Source organism: Coregonus lavaretus (genome assembly GCF_964263955.1).
Source record: "Coregonus lavaretus genome assembly, chromosome: 24".
NCBI classification, from domain to species: Eukaryota; Metazoa; Chordata; class Actinopteri; order Salmoniformes; family Salmonidae; genus Coregonus; species Coregonus lavaretus.
Genome location: NC_140011.1, coordinates 30,570,354 through 30,585,776, shown reverse-complemented (window position 1 = coordinate 30,585,776; position 15,423 = coordinate 30,570,354). Strand labels below are relative to the sequence as shown.

At 42.6% G+C, this 15,423-nt stretch overlaps 1 protein-coding gene across 1 annotated transcript; it reads left to right on the top strand.

Annotated features, from left to right (window-relative positions):
* Window positions 1-929: 929 nt before the first annotated feature.
* LOC311099927 (eosinophil peroxidase-like) lies at window positions 930-6,388 on the top strand. Its single transcript, XM_084140645.1, has 13 exons — window positions 930-974; window positions 1,236-1,395; window positions 1,668-1,852; window positions 2,007-2,139; window positions 2,353-2,482; window positions 2,612-2,818; window positions 3,198-3,561; window positions 3,766-3,926; window positions 4,131-4,389; window positions 4,536-4,706; window positions 4,909-5,146; window positions 5,240-5,534; window positions 5,662-6,388. Exons 2-13 carry the CDS (start codon window positions 1,238-1,240, stop codon window positions 5,674-5,676), a joined length of 2,316 nt encoding a protein of 771 aa, XP_083996771.1. The 5' UTR covers window positions 930-974; window positions 1,236-1,237; the 3' UTR covers window positions 5,677-6,388.
* The last annotated feature ends 9,035 nt before the right edge of the window (window positions 6,389-15,423 follow it).

The window sequence follows — 15,423 nt, the reverse complement described above, 5'->3', positions numbered from 1 at the left end:
TTTTCCCATGGGGACAGGCAACGAATCCTTTTAGGTTCTAGATATAAAAAAAATATATCTAAGAATACACAGAAGAAATGCAAAGCAAACAATAGTGGTGATTCTGCTGGTTGGCTGGGGGCCCCTCACAAAAAAAACGAAAACAGGAGAAGGTCACAAATGTGTTTTATTGTGCTGGTTGTAAGTGTGCCTATATCAAGAAGGTCTGAGTACACAGCCAAAAAGTCATTAATTCATTATTGTTTGCCTAGACGATATATAACGAAGACATAGCTAATCATCACAATCACATAACTCATGTTACTGCAAAAGGGCTCTAGCAGGAAACAGCTGGCCAAATTATAGACTAAGCAAAGACAGGTGAGAGTAAGTCTTATTTTTCATTTTCAATCAAATACCATTTGCCTTGATTTAATCAATATTACCACAGTAGCCCTTTCCTGCGGTCAAATTAACTAGTGGCCTCATGGGTGGAATGTTATTAATATTTTTCACAATTTCATAATGAATAAACATTTCAACAAATGGTGTTTCTATGTCAAACTGTTTTGTTATAGTTCAGTCTTCTGTGATGTATATAAAGTGTAATATTGGAATGCGAAATCTGACATGGTATAGGTGTCTTATTTTTTTAAGCCCATAACCGTGTGTGAGGTGTATACTTCTGTTTCAAAGTACATTTGTTTAAGACTAGCAAGAAACACTCTGTGTAACCCTGATTCAGCCCACTGCAGTAAAATGTTAAATAATATTATCAGTCAATGATTGATTAGGTTAAGGCAAGGCCAGACTTTTTGGAAGAAGTAAGAAGGAACTACAAACTGTCAGACACCCCATCTGAGAAATGACAGATTACAGGGGGCGAGGCTTTGCAACACTGACTATAAATTAAACCGTTTGAGAGAGCACCATACATCTTCAGACAAGAGTTGACCTCTTAACAAGACTTCACAACAAGAGTTGTTCAAACAAAGGTAACAATTTTATACACTGTTTCTCTTGTCTCATCTGATAATCAGGTTTTATTCTAATTCTTTCTGTTATCCATGGTAATTCTGATCCATGCATGAATGTGTTATTAATATTGTGTGCAAAAGCTGTATTTTGTGAATACTTTAGAGATGTCTCTGTAGTTAACAAGATAAAAGTTATTGGCAAAAAGATGCACACATTACATTTAAGAAGCAGCAAGTTTTTTTAAAGGATGACATCTGATGAACCCCCCTTTTTTTCAGAGATGAAGCCGTTTCCTTCCCTCCTGGCATTGGGGTTGTGCCTAATGTTCAGCCAGCCAGCCCTGTCTACAGAGGAAAGTTTGGGTGGCCCTTTCATTCACAGTTCAGTGGAGGAGGCAAAGAGACTCGTAGATGAAGCCTACAAGTACTCCCGTGAAAAGTGAGTGAACCTGACAGTTGACCTCTTCAGATGTAGTCGATCATCTCTGTCTTTGTAAATTGTGTCAAATGAAATGACTAGCACTAGCGCAATTTTCTCAGTCAGTCGAAGAGACGAATTTGCCTTTCTTTTTTCCTCATTTCACTTTATTTGTACCTTTTGTATTTCCTTTAGAAAAGTAATTTCTAATGATTAGTACACTAAATCTACCTCTATACTGATAGGAGCATGTTTCTATTCATAACTCTGTCATCTGCTTATCCATATCCCAGGAGTCTGGAGAGAGTGCGTGGGCAGTCCACCAGGCCCTCAGATGTCCTGCGTCTCCTGAAGCAGCCTGCTAGGGACACGCGCTCTGCTGTACGATCTGCAGACTACCTGGAGAACACCCTGAGACTGATCCATGAGAAAGTCCACAGCACGCACAGGCTGCACAAACGCTCGCTCAACGCAACAGGTCAGTCGCACACACCGTCACAGATACTCAGACATTCACTTTGTGAAAAATTAACCATACGTATTCACTCAGACATAGACACACACAGTCATAATAAGAACACATTCCTTATTACAAGTCTTCCTTATCCCTTGCTCCTTCTCTCGTTTCTCAGACCTGCTCACACCGGAGGAGCTAGACACCATTGTCCGGGTAACTGGCTGTGCAGCTCGTGTCAGCAAACCCTCCTGCCGCAACACACCCAACATGAACAAGTATCGCACAGCCACCAGTGTCTGCAACAACCTGTAAGAGCACCAGGGGCATGGCAGGTTTAATACTTTCACACAACAATTTCATTGCCTTGTGCGCAGTCGTTGTATAGCGTGGAATAAAGGGGAAGAGCAATCAGTGTATGTCTGAGGTCTGACTATGGAGGCGGTAGAAGATGAGGCCATATCCCTTGAGTTTCTCAAGTGAGGTTTCTCAATTCGGATGTGTATTTTCTTCATGCTTATTAGGAAGTACCCTCGTCTTGGAGCCTCAAACACCCCCTTCACTCGTTGGCTGCCTGCTCAGTATGACGATGGGGTCTCTCGACCCAATGGCTGGGACCGAAACACGCGCTTCAACAACTTTGTGCTCCCTCTGGTATGATACCAATAAATATAAATAAAAATATAACTGCCACTATGTCGCCAAAAGTTAGATATAAAGTAACATAATTGTATTCATCCTTCTCCCTCTGCCCTCCATCCTTCCTTCCCTCCCTGTGTGCAGGTAAGGGAGGTCTCTAACCGTATCCTGGCAACCAATGACTCTGGTGTAGTGAGCGATCGCGAGTTCACACACTTTGTCACCTTCTTTGGCCAGTGGAACGACCATGACATGACGTTCACACCCTTCTCCCCCAGCATCCGCTCCTTTAGCAACGGCCTGAACTGTAACGAGAAATGTGAGCGCTCCGAGCCCTGTTTCCCCATCCAGGTCAGTCACAGCTCTCACATCACATCCCACAGCCTAACACTTACAGCAGGCACTATGACTACACTCTTAGACAAAAAGGTGCTATCTAGAACCTTAAAAGGTTATTCGGCTGTCCCCATAGGAGAACCCCTGTCGGTTCCATGTAGAATCCTTTCTACAGAGGGTTCTACATTGAATCCAGAAGGGTTCTACCTGGAACCAAAAAGGGTTCTAGCTGGAACCAAAAAGTGTTCTCCTATGGGGACAGCCAAAGAACCCTTTTGGAACCCTTTTCTCTAAGAGTGTATACAGTCATCCCTGCATATCTTGCCCTTTTCTAACCATGGTCAATGGATTATTAGGTTTTCAACCTCTATCTTGTCTTTTCCTCCATGACCAGATTCCTCCCAGAGACCCACGCTTGCCCACTGGCCCAGACAGCTGCATCCCAGTCTTCAGATCAGCGCCTGCATGCGGCACAGGAGAGTCTGCTTTCAATTTCGGTGGCGTGGCCACGAAGAGGGAGCAGATCAATTCCCTGACGGCCTTCCTTGACTTGGGGCAAGTGTACGGCTCTGAGGATGGGCTGGCACGTGACCTCCGTGAACTCACCAACGATGGTGGCCTGCTGCGTGTCAACAAAAACTTCACAGACAACGGGCGCGAGTTGCTACCCTTCACTAACTTGAAGGGGAACATGTGTGCCACCCGCAGGAGAGTCACCAATGACACCAATGCCAAGGAAGTGCCCTGTTTCATTGCAGGTTAGTCTTTTAAGTATGTTTGTCTGAGGAGTAGACCAATGTATATTTAGGTTAAAGTCTAAGGAACAGAATGATGACAAAAATAGAAAATTAGAGTAATTCTTTGACTTTCATGTGCAACAGTTATCTGGATACAGACTCACAATGTGTATGATGTTCATCTCAATCACTATTTGGCCTCACCAGTAAGTCTCTGTCTACCAGGTGATGCCCGTGTGGATGAGAACATAGCCTTAACATCCATTCACACGTTGTTCATGCGTGAGCACAACCGTCTGGCCCGTGCCCTGTGTCGTCTCAATCCACAATGGGATGCTGAGACACTCTATCAGGAGGCTCGCAAGATCATGGGCGCCTACACCCAGGTACCACAAACTGACACATATCACTAATACCCATGGTGTCAGTTCATTATCTCCACTAGACATCCAGTGCATACTTTCTAACACCCACTCTCCTTCCCTATGCTTCTCGTTCTCACACACATAACTATTCTTGAATATTCTCACATTGACACAGCTTCCCTATCAAATACACACCTAAAAATATATCTACTCTCACCCTCCTAGCTGTTTGTGTTCCGGGACTACCTGCCGCACATCGTGGGCCCAGACATCATGGCCCGGCAGCTGGGCCGTTACCCTGGATACAACGAGAACGTTGATCCCAGCATTGCCAACGTGTTTGCTACAGCAGCGTACCGCTTTGCCCACCTGGCCATCCAGCCCATGCTGTCCCGCCTGGACAGCAACTACAGGGAGAATACCATGTTCCCCAGTGTGCCCCTGTTCAAGGCCTTCTTCACGCCCTGGAGGCTGGTGTTTGAGGGTGAGTGGTGGTGGGACAGATAGGGATGGATGCTTTGCAGACCCCTTGCCAGTTGTAAGCTAATTCACTCTCTGGATTATTAACAGTATATGATGGAGAAAAGGTTACAAATGTAAACATTATATTCTCTCTCTGTCCTACTTTAGGTGGTATCGACCCTCTGATCCGTGGTCTGGTGGGTCGCCCAGCCAAGCTGAACACCCAAGATCACATGTTGGTGGACGCTGTGAGGGAGAGACTCTTCCAGTTTGTAGAACACCTGGCTCTGGACCTGGGCTCCCTCAACATGCAGCGTGGACGCGACCATGGCCTGCCTGGTACACACTTGCCTTATCCTCCATACCACTATACTGATACCACAGATAAACACATCTGTACCGTTCTACTTACATCACAGCTAAACCTTTAGGCATGTTAACACCAACTAGAAAATGTCAACCATCTCTCTCTCTCTTCCTTGATATATCTCTACCAAGCTGTTCCATGCAGTCATTATTTTATTTCTGTCCCGTAACCTAGGCTACAATGCTTGGCGTAAATCCTGTGGGCTCTCAACGCCTTCAAACGAGGCCGAGCTGGGTGTAGTTCTGAACAACAGAGACCTGGCCCGCAGATTGCTGCAGCTCTACGGCACCCCAGCTAACATTGACGTGTGGATGGGGGGCGTGGCTGAACCATTTGTAGTCAGGGGCCGAGTCGGACCTCTCTTTGCCTGCCTCATCGCCACCCAGTTCCAGAGGATCCGCCAGGGAGACAGGTGTGTGTTTTTGGATGTGGTGTTGTGAGTTGTTCAAGTGTGTTTTGTCTGTCAGCGTATGCATGTGTCCTCATCTTGCCTGTTGATCCCTAGGCTGTGGTATGAAAACACAGGTGTCTTCACCTCAGCACAGAGGGATAGCCTGAGTCGTGCCTCTCTGGCTCGGATCATCTGTGACAACACTGGCATTTCGACCGTGCCCCTTGACGCCTTCAGCATCCCCAATAATGGGAACAACAGACTCACCAACTGCAACCGTATCCCGCAATTAAACCTCCAAGCCTGGAGGGAGAGACCTACAACGGCCAAACAGCAGAACCACGACCAGGACAAGAACCAGCAGGAGGATCAGAATCAGGAGCAACAACAACAGGACCAGGACAATGAGGTAATTGGTTGAACTTCAATATAAGTTAATAACTTAATAGTTCTGCACCGAGTTGACATTTCACCCATCCATAACCCATTCATCTGTCTTTTCTAACTTCACCCTCTTCTTCTGTATTCCTTTCTAGATCCCCCTGATTTGAGGCCTCCTTGACCCCCAGGACCCAGCAGCAACACCACCCTGCAGTTCTCCATCATAGCACACGTTCAAAATTCACGATGCCACTTTGGAACCAGGACTTAAGGGTGTTGTAATTAAACGCTGGAGGTAATGTGGGGTTGTTCCAAATAGGGGTGCCTGGCGATATCGTTTTCATTGCATAAAAAATATATATATTTGCATTCTGATATTTTGTTATGCCTTTGTTACTGTGACTTTGTATATGTTGTTTACTCATTCTGTGTCAAAAAATCAAGGAGTACTGTGTGAATTTTAATGCATTGATTTGTGCAAAGGAATGCAAAAGACAAATTATAGAGTAAATGTATAAATAAACAAAAAGGAAAACTACTGCTGAATTCCTCTATACGCATCTTACCTCGAACATATTCATTTGCACTGAACATGTAGGACTACCGTAAATAGCTAATAGTTCTAGTAACATATTTTGTATAATTAGCTTATTATAAACAATCTTAACATTGTTAGTTGAGATGTTCAAGTCAGTTATCAATGTTTTATATATACAGCATATATAATGAAAAAAACAAATATTATATAACACAACTACAGAAATTAAGATTATGCACACTTCCTGAATGTTGTGCTTATTTAAATGTGTACTGCACCTGTAACCTATTTTCTTTACTGTTTTTTATGGTTTATTTGACTAATATTACATTTTATTGAAACCCTGTATTCATGTGTTTTATTGCATAAATATGAACTGCATCAGAAATGTTAAATTCTTAACTAAGACAGCAAAATTATTTTCATGGTGTGTACTGTTGACATAATGTAGTCCTTGTTGCAAGTGTTGAGATGAAAAAAAGAGATGGCAATGACCTTATGGGGCATTCTGCCGTGTTCATGTCATGTCGGGATCTCGTAAATACGACCTTCCTATTGGGAAAAATGCAGATGAAAGCCCCTCCAACTCGTAATTATGACCAGGAAACTTGAGTATGATATCTGGACCCCGATCTTTCCCACATGCTGAACTCTGATGTCACGCACCACTGAAAATGTCAACAAACATGGCCGTGATTTCGGCTGTCAATAGAGAATGGTTCTTGCATTCCTTTCGAGCTCCCAGCACTTGAACATTCCAAGTCGTTCCTCCTATGCAGACAAGTCGTTCCTCGGATCATTCATGACATGAACGCGGCATTCATGTGCTCTTGGGAAGTAAAAACTGGAAAATGGGAAGTCGTAAATCTGACATGATTACGTTCAAGTGTTTTTGAAGTCGGACCAATTCTTCAACCAATAACATTTTAGCTAGCTTGATAAGCTAGCTAACGTTGCTAATAATAAAGTTAGCTAGCTTGCTTGACATTAACAATATGGTCAAAATTGGTTATCTACATTATCCACATTGATAAGTTTGTAATTTTTTGTAATAGTTCTTGTCATCTTTTGGTTGAAAATATAAAAGGTAAGTGGTGAAACGTCACAACTCTGCAACTCGTGCCGCATTCAAAACAACTGGGAACTGGGAACTCGGAAATCTCAGACTTCTGACTTCAGTGCGATCAAAACAACTGGGAACTCGGAAAAAAACAAGCTCCGACTGGATCAAATCTATTTGAACGGTCATCCAACTCGGAATTCCAACTCAGGAACTCTGGCCTCTTTCTAGAGCTCCGACATTCTGACCTGAAGATCACTGAAGTCATGATTTTATCTCGTATTTTTCAGAGTTCCCAATTGTTTTCAACGCGGCATTTGGTATCAACATTTTCTCAGTGTTTAGGCTTGTGTAATGGTGCTTTCAAGACAACTGGGAACTCTGAAAAAACTAGGTCAAATCATGACGTCAGTGATCTTAATGTTGGAAAGTTGGAGCTCTAGAAAGAGTTCCCGACTTGGAATTCCGACTTGGATGACCATTTAAAATTATTTTTCCCAGTCGGACCTCGTTTTTTACCCAAGTTCCAGTTGTCTTCATTATACTGAACTGAACTCAGAGATTTCAGAGTTCCCAGTTGTTTTGAACGTGGCATAATTACTACTTGGAGGGTCGTTCAAATTAAACTTCCCAGTCGGAACTCTGAAGTTCCATTAAATCCGACAGCACCCCATACTACGTAGCACACCTTTTTCTTTATGTGGGATGATGTTTGAAAAAAGGCCCACAGCAAAGTATCCCTGGGCTTTGTAACTTTACAGAATTAAGAATGCTGTAATTACAGTCTGGACCTACAGTTGAAGTCAGAAGTTTACATACACCTTAGCAAAATACATTTAAACTCAGTTTTTCACAATTCCTGACATTTAATCCTAATAAAAATTCCCTGTCTTAGGTCAATTAGGATCACCACTTTATTTTTATGATTTATTTCAGCTTTTATTTCTTTCATCACATTCCCAGTGGGTCAGAAGTTTACATACACCTTAGCAAAATACATTTAAACTCAGTTTTTCACAATTCCTGACATTTAATCCTAATAAAAATTCCCTGTCTTAGGTCAATTAGGATCACCACTTTATTTTTATGATTTATTTCAGCTTTTATTTCTTTCATCACATTCCCAGTGGGTCAGAAGTTTACATACACTCAATTATTATTTGGTAGCATTGCCTTTAAATTGTTTAACTTGGGTCAAACGTTTCGGGTAGCCTTCCACAACCTTCCCACAATAAGTTGGGTAAATTTTGGCCCATTCCTCCTGACAGAGCTGGTGTAACTGAGTCAGGTTTGTAGGCCTCCTTGCTCACACACGCTTTTTCAGTTCTGCCCACAAATGTTCTATATGATTGAGGTCAGGGCTTTGTGATGGCCACTCCAATACCTTGACTTTGTTCTCTTTAAGCCATTTTGCCACAACATTGGAAGTCTGCTTGGGGTCATTGTCCATTTGGAAGACCCATTTGTGACCAAGCTTTAACTTCCTGACTGATGTCTTGAGATGTTGCTTCAATATATCCACATAATTTTCCTTCCTCATGATGCCATCTATTTTGTGAAGTGCACTAGTCCCTCCTGCAGCAAAGCACCCCCACAGCGTGACGCTGCCACCCCTGTGCTTCACGGTTGGGATGGTGTTTTTCGGTTTGCAAGTTCCCCCTTTTTCCTCCAAACATAACGATGGTCATTATGGCCAAACAGTTCTTGTTTTGTTTCATCAGACCAGAGGACATTTCTCCAAAAAGTACGATCTTTGTCCCCATGTACAATTGCAAACCGTAGTCTGGCTTTTTAATGGCGGTTTTGGAGAAGTGGCTTCTTCCTTGCTGAGCGGCCTTTCAGGTTATGTCGATATAGGACTCGTTTTACTGTGGATATAGATCATTTTGTACCGGTTTCCTCCAGCATCTTCACATGGTCCTTTGCTGTTGTTCTTGGATTGATTTGCACTTTTCGCACCAAAGTACGTTCATCTCTAGGAAACAGAACGCGTCTCCTTCCTGAGCGGTATGGTGGCTGTGTGGTCCCATGGTGTTTATACTTGCATACTATTCTTTGTACAGATGAACGTGGTACCTTCAGGCGTTTGGAAATTGCTCCCAAGGATGAGCCAGACCTGTGGAGGTCTACAATTTTTTTCTGAGGTCTTGGCTGATTTATTTTCATTTTCCCATGATGTCAAGCAAAGAGGCACTGAGTTTGAAGGTAGGCCTTGAAATACATCCACAGGTACACCTCCAATTGACTCAAATGATGTCAGTTAGCCTATCAGAATATTCTAAAGCCATGACATCATTTTCTGGAATTTTCCAAGCTGTTTAAAGGCACAGTTAACTTAGTGTATGTAAACTTCTGACCCACTGGAATTGTGATACAGTGAATTATAAGTGAAATAATCTGTCTGTAAACAATTGTTGTAAAAATTACTTGTGTCATGCACAAAGTAGATTGCCGAAACTATAGTTTGTTAACAAGAAATTTGTGGAGTGGTTGAAAAACAAGTTTTAATGACTCCAACCTAAGTGTATGTAAACTTCCGACTTCAACTGTATGTAATTCAAGATCCAAAATATAAACAAATATAATGCTGTGTTCATAACAAGTGAGAAACTCGGAAAATACTGCTTGGAGCAACGAGTTGTGTGTGTTCACATGCTTTGAACTTGTTGAGATTGCCGATTGGCTGGCAAACAAGCTGAGTCAACCATATACTAATAGTCCAGCTATCATGCTCGTAAACAAATTATAGTGTTCAAAAACCTTATTAACTGATTTTTATAAATAATGTTTTGTTGTTGCATTTAACTGCCGAAAAGGCTATTATCAAGGTCATTTTCTTAGTATGTGATTTCAGAGCTCAGCATGTGGGAGAAGTTGGAGTTCAGAGATGATCGATTAGTTTCCCACTAGTATTTACCAGTTGGAGGGGCGTTCAAATAGATTTTTCCCAGTCGTATAGACAGGTTGGTTGTTTAGCAACAAAATAAATGTGTGCGCAACTATTGGGCAAAACAGACAGTGTTGGCTTAGATTGTTGACAACATGTAAACTATATTTAGTCTCCAATGTTTATTGAAGACATAAATAAAGTTGCACAATGACCACTTGTTGTCACTCAAATACATCGTTACAGTAGTTGGTTAGCTAGCTAGCGAATTTCAGCCATAGTATAGACGTGACATCAGTCAAAACACGTCAAAACAAAACATAGTATCAAGAACCAGATAAAACTAACTGAAACAAGCCACGTACGATTCCCCACATGGTAGTTTCTTGTCATGGTTGCTAGCTATCTGGCCAGACAGAATCACAACAATACACTGCCTTCTGCCCCATTGAAGAGTGTGCATTTTTTTGTGACATTCTCATCTAACCCATCTATACTGGTATTTAGGAATTTATGAGATGCTATGAATGCAAGAAGTTGCCTGGAAGCATGGAGAGGCCAGATTGTTTCGACCACGCGGACTAGGATATGTTCCGGGTAGCCTCTGTGTTAACATATAGACTAATATGTTATAAATTGTGTTCTTACACTGGTACAGTTATGCCCTATGAGAGATGTACAACTGCGCATGTGCGAAAATAAAGAATGGGCATTTTCCCGCGTTCTGGTTGAAACACCAACGATGAACATGTGTGTTTATTCCTCCGTTAAGTAAGCCAGTATTCCTGTCCTGAAGATGACAGCACCAACAGGTTATGGGCCCAGGAGGGAACATGGAAGCCGATGGAATAGATTATGTTTCGACGGAGATGAAAAAAACTACGAGTTATGGGAGACGAAGTTTTTGGGACACTTGCGTTTGCTAGGGCTAAAGGCCACCATATTGAGCGTGGATGAAGATGAAGAAGACGGAGAGAAAAATGAAGAAGCCTACGCCGAATTGATACAGGTTTTGGATGATAAAAGTCTTTCCCTGATAATGAGAGAAGCAGCAGATGATGGGAGAAAAGCGTTGAAGATATTGAGGGAACATTATGCAGGTAAAGGGAAGCCACGTGTGATTAGCCTCTACACTGAGCTAACTTCTCTTCAGAAAGCTGCTGACGAAAGTGTTACGGATTATATCATTCGTGCTGAGACGGCTATTACAGCACTGAGGAATGCTGAAGAGACTTTAAGTGACGGGCTGTTGATTGCAATGATTCTGAAAGGTTTGCCCGAATCATTTAAGCCGTTTGCCATCCACATAACGCAGAGTGACGAGCCGACAACTTATGGCAAGTTCAAAACCAAGTTGAGGAGCTATGAAAGCACCGAGAAGTTTAGCGCCATTTCCACTGACGACAACGTGATGAAGGCAAGTAACATTAAAGTTAGCTGGCCAAGAGGAAGAGATAAAGGGACCGAGATAACCTGCTTCAACTGTGGCCAGAAAGGGCACAAGGCCCGGGAATGTACCGTTACTGGAGAGCACAGAGAACGGAGACAGTGGTGTAGTTTTTGCAAGAGCTCCACTCATACTGACGCAAATTGCAGACGAAAAAGAAGAGACAATTTTTATTTTATTTTATTTCACCTTTATTTAACCAGGTAAGCCAGTTGATAACAAGTTCTCATTTACAACTGCGACCTGGCCAAGATAAAGCAAAGCAGTGCGATAAAAACAACACAGAGTTACATATGGGGTAAAAAACATAAAGTCAAAAATACAACAGAAAATATATATACAGTGTGTGCAAATGTAGCAAGTTATGGAGGTAAGGCAATAAATAGGCTATAGTGCAAAATAATTACAATAGTATTAACACTGGAATGCTAGATGTGCAAGAGATTATGTGCAAATAGAGATACTGGGGTGCAAAAGAGCAAAATAAATAACAATATAGGGATGAGGTAGTTGGGTGGTCTAATTTCAGATGGGCTGTGTACAGGTGCAGTGATCGGTAAGGTGCTCTGACAACTGATGCTTAAAGTTAGTGAGGGAGATAAGAGTCTCCAGCTTCAGAGATTTTTGCAATTCGTTCCAGTCATTGGCAGCAGAGAACTGGAAGGAATGGCGGCCAAAGGAGGTGTTGGCTTTGGGAATGACCAGTGAGATATAACTGCTGGAGCGCAGACTACGGGTGGGTGCTGCTATGGTGACCAATGAGCTAAGATAAGGCGGGGATTTGCCTAGCAGTGATTTATAGATGGCCTGGAGCCAGTGGGTTTGACGACGAACATGTAGTGAGGACCAGCCAACAAGAGCGTACAGGTCACAGTGGTGGGTAGCGTATGGGGCTTTGGAGACAAAACAGATGGCACTGTGATAGACTACATCCAATTTGCTGAGTAGAGTGTTGGAGGCTATTTTGTAAATGACATCGCCGAAGTCAAGGATCGGTAGGATAGTCAGTTTTACGAGGGCATGTTTGGCAGCATGAGTGAAGGAGGCTTTGTTGTGAAATAGGAAGCCGATTCTATATTTAACTTTGGATTGGAGATTCTTTATGTGAGTCTGGAAGGAGAGTTTACAGTCTAACCAGACACCTAGGTATTTGTAGTTGTCCACATACTCTAGGTCAGACCCGTCAAGAGTGGTGATTCTAGTCGGGTGGGCGGGTGCCAGCAGCGTTCGATTGAAAAGCATGCATTTAGTTTTACTAGTGTTTAAGAGCAGTTGGAGGCTACTGAAGGAGTGTTGTATGGCATTGAAGCTCGTTTGGAGGTTTGTTAACACAGTGTCCAATGAAGGGCCAGATGTATACAAAATGGTGTCGTCTGCGTAGAGGTGGATCTGAGAGTCACCAGCAGCAAGAGCGACATCATTGATATACACGGAGAAAAGTGTCGGCCCAAGAATTGAACCCTGTGGCACCCCCATAGAGACTGCCATAGGTCCAGACAACAGGCCCTCCGATTTGACACACTGAACTCTATCTGAGAAGTAGTTGGTGAACCAGGCGAGGCAGTCATTTGAGAAACCAAGGGAACATTATGCAGGTAAACAATGTGAAACAAGCAACAGATGCTGAAGGCCACACATTTGCATTCAAAATAAGTGACTGTCAGGTTCGTGGACTGAAACAAAAAGGGCTGATGGTTGATACGGGAGCAACGTCACATATAGTCACGGACATCGGGAAGTTTAAGGAGTTTGACGAGACTTTCAAACCGGAAAAACATTCTGTGGAGCTGGCTGACGGAACAAGAACGCATGGTGTCGCGGAGAGGAGAGGTGCAGCGGAGGTTTACCTGAGAGACAACACGGGTCGTCGGGTGAAAACAACGCTGACGAAGGCGCTGTACGTGCCGTCGTTTCCACAGGACATTTTCTCTGTTAAAGCAGCGACGGCCAACGGAGCTTCAGTCAACTTTCGACAGGGTACCACTTTTGACATCGAGGAGTACGATAGACTTTACTATCTTAACACTGTAAGTGATGAAAATGATGATGGATGTCATGGGTGCTATGATATTCACACATGGCACAAAATTCTTGGCCACTGTAATTTTGAGGATGTGTCAAAGTTAGAAAATGTGACAGAGGGAATGAAAATCACAGGTAAGATTGACAAATCTACCCTCAACTGTGAAATCTGCACACAGGGAAAATTTGTTCAGAGCAGAAACAGAGAGCCTGATGAAAAGGCAAAAGCAGCTCTTGAGCTTGTGCACACTGATTTGGCTGGCCCTATTGAGCCAGAGGCGAAAGATGGGTTCAGATATACTCTAGCATTTACGGATGATTATTCAGGGGAAGTTTTTGTATATTTCCTAAAAGCAAAAAGTGATACTGTAAAAGCTACTGAGAAGTTTATTGCTGATGTGGCCCCTTATGGAAAAATAAAGTGTGTCAGGTCAGATAATGGCACAGAGTACACAGCCAAAGAGTTCCAGTCACTGCTCAGTAAGAATGCCATAAGACATGAAACTTCAGCCCCTTACTCACCCCATCAAAATGGGACCGCTGAGAGAAATTGGAGAACACTGTTTGAAATGGCAAGATGCATGCTACTTGAGAGCAACCTACCAAAGAAATTGTGGACATATGCTGTAATGACTGCTGCAGTAATTCGCAATAGGTGTTACAATAAGCGTGTAGGACAGACTCCACACTACATGTTTACTGGGAGAAAGCCTGATCTTTCAAAGATGAAAGAATTTGGATCTGTTTGCTATGCATACAGACAGAACAAGAAAAAGTTGGACTCAAGATGTGAAAAGGGTATTTTTGTCGGGTATGATAAAAATAGTCCAGCATACCTAGTCTACTACTCAGACACTGGAAAAGTTCTTAAAAACAGATTAGTCAAGTTCGTTACAAAAGGTGTAGTCGAACGCCAAACTCAGACAGATTTGGAAATGAGTGATGATCTTCATGGGGAGAGATTTCAATCCCCCATGCCAAAAGCCAAGATGGCAGATCAAAATTCCGAAGAGACACATGATGTGCAAATCGAGACTTCAGATAGTCAGAGTCCACGCTATCCAGACAGAGAGAGGAAGAAGCCCCAGTACTTAAAAGACTATGAGTGTAAAGTGAAGTGTGATGACCAGATACCACCTAGTGTTGACTACTGCTACAGAGTAATGTGCAATGCACCACAAACCTTCAAAGAAGCAATGATTTCACCAAAATCAGAGATTTGGGCTACTGCTATGAAGGAGGAGATGGATTCCCTTAGGGAAAATGATACATTCACATTGACCACACTGCCAGAGGGTAAAAATGCAGTGGGGGGCAGGTGGGTCTATGCGGTCAAAAACAATTCAGATGAGACTGAGACATACAAGGCAAGATATGTTGCAAAGGGATATAGTCAAGTGGCAGGAATAGACTATAAGGATACTTTTTCTCCAACTGCAAATATGACATCAGTACGTTGTATGATGCAGCTAGCAGCTCAGTATGACTTAGAGTTACATCAGATGGATGTCAAAACAGCATATCTACATGCTCCTATTGACTGTGAAGTGTACATGGAGCAACCAGAGGGTTTTGAAGTCAGGTCAGATACAGGTGAGCAACTAGTCTGCAAACTGAACAAGTCACTGTACGGCCTGAAACAGTCAGGAAGGAACTGGAACAAAGTGTTGCATGATCACCTTAGTGAAAATGGTTTTACACAGAACCCAGCTGATCACTGTGTTTACAACAAACAAACTGCAACAGAAAGGATCATTTTGATAATTTGGGTCAATGATCTAATTATCGCTGCTAGTGATAGTGACTCACTCACAAGTGTAAAAGAAATGTTAAGTGAAAAATGTAAGATGAAAGATCTTGGGAGGCTTAGACATTTCCTAGGCATTGATTTTACACAAAGTGAAGGGAAAATAAAGATGAGCCAAACAAGGTACATAACCAAGATACTGGAAAGGTTTGGTAT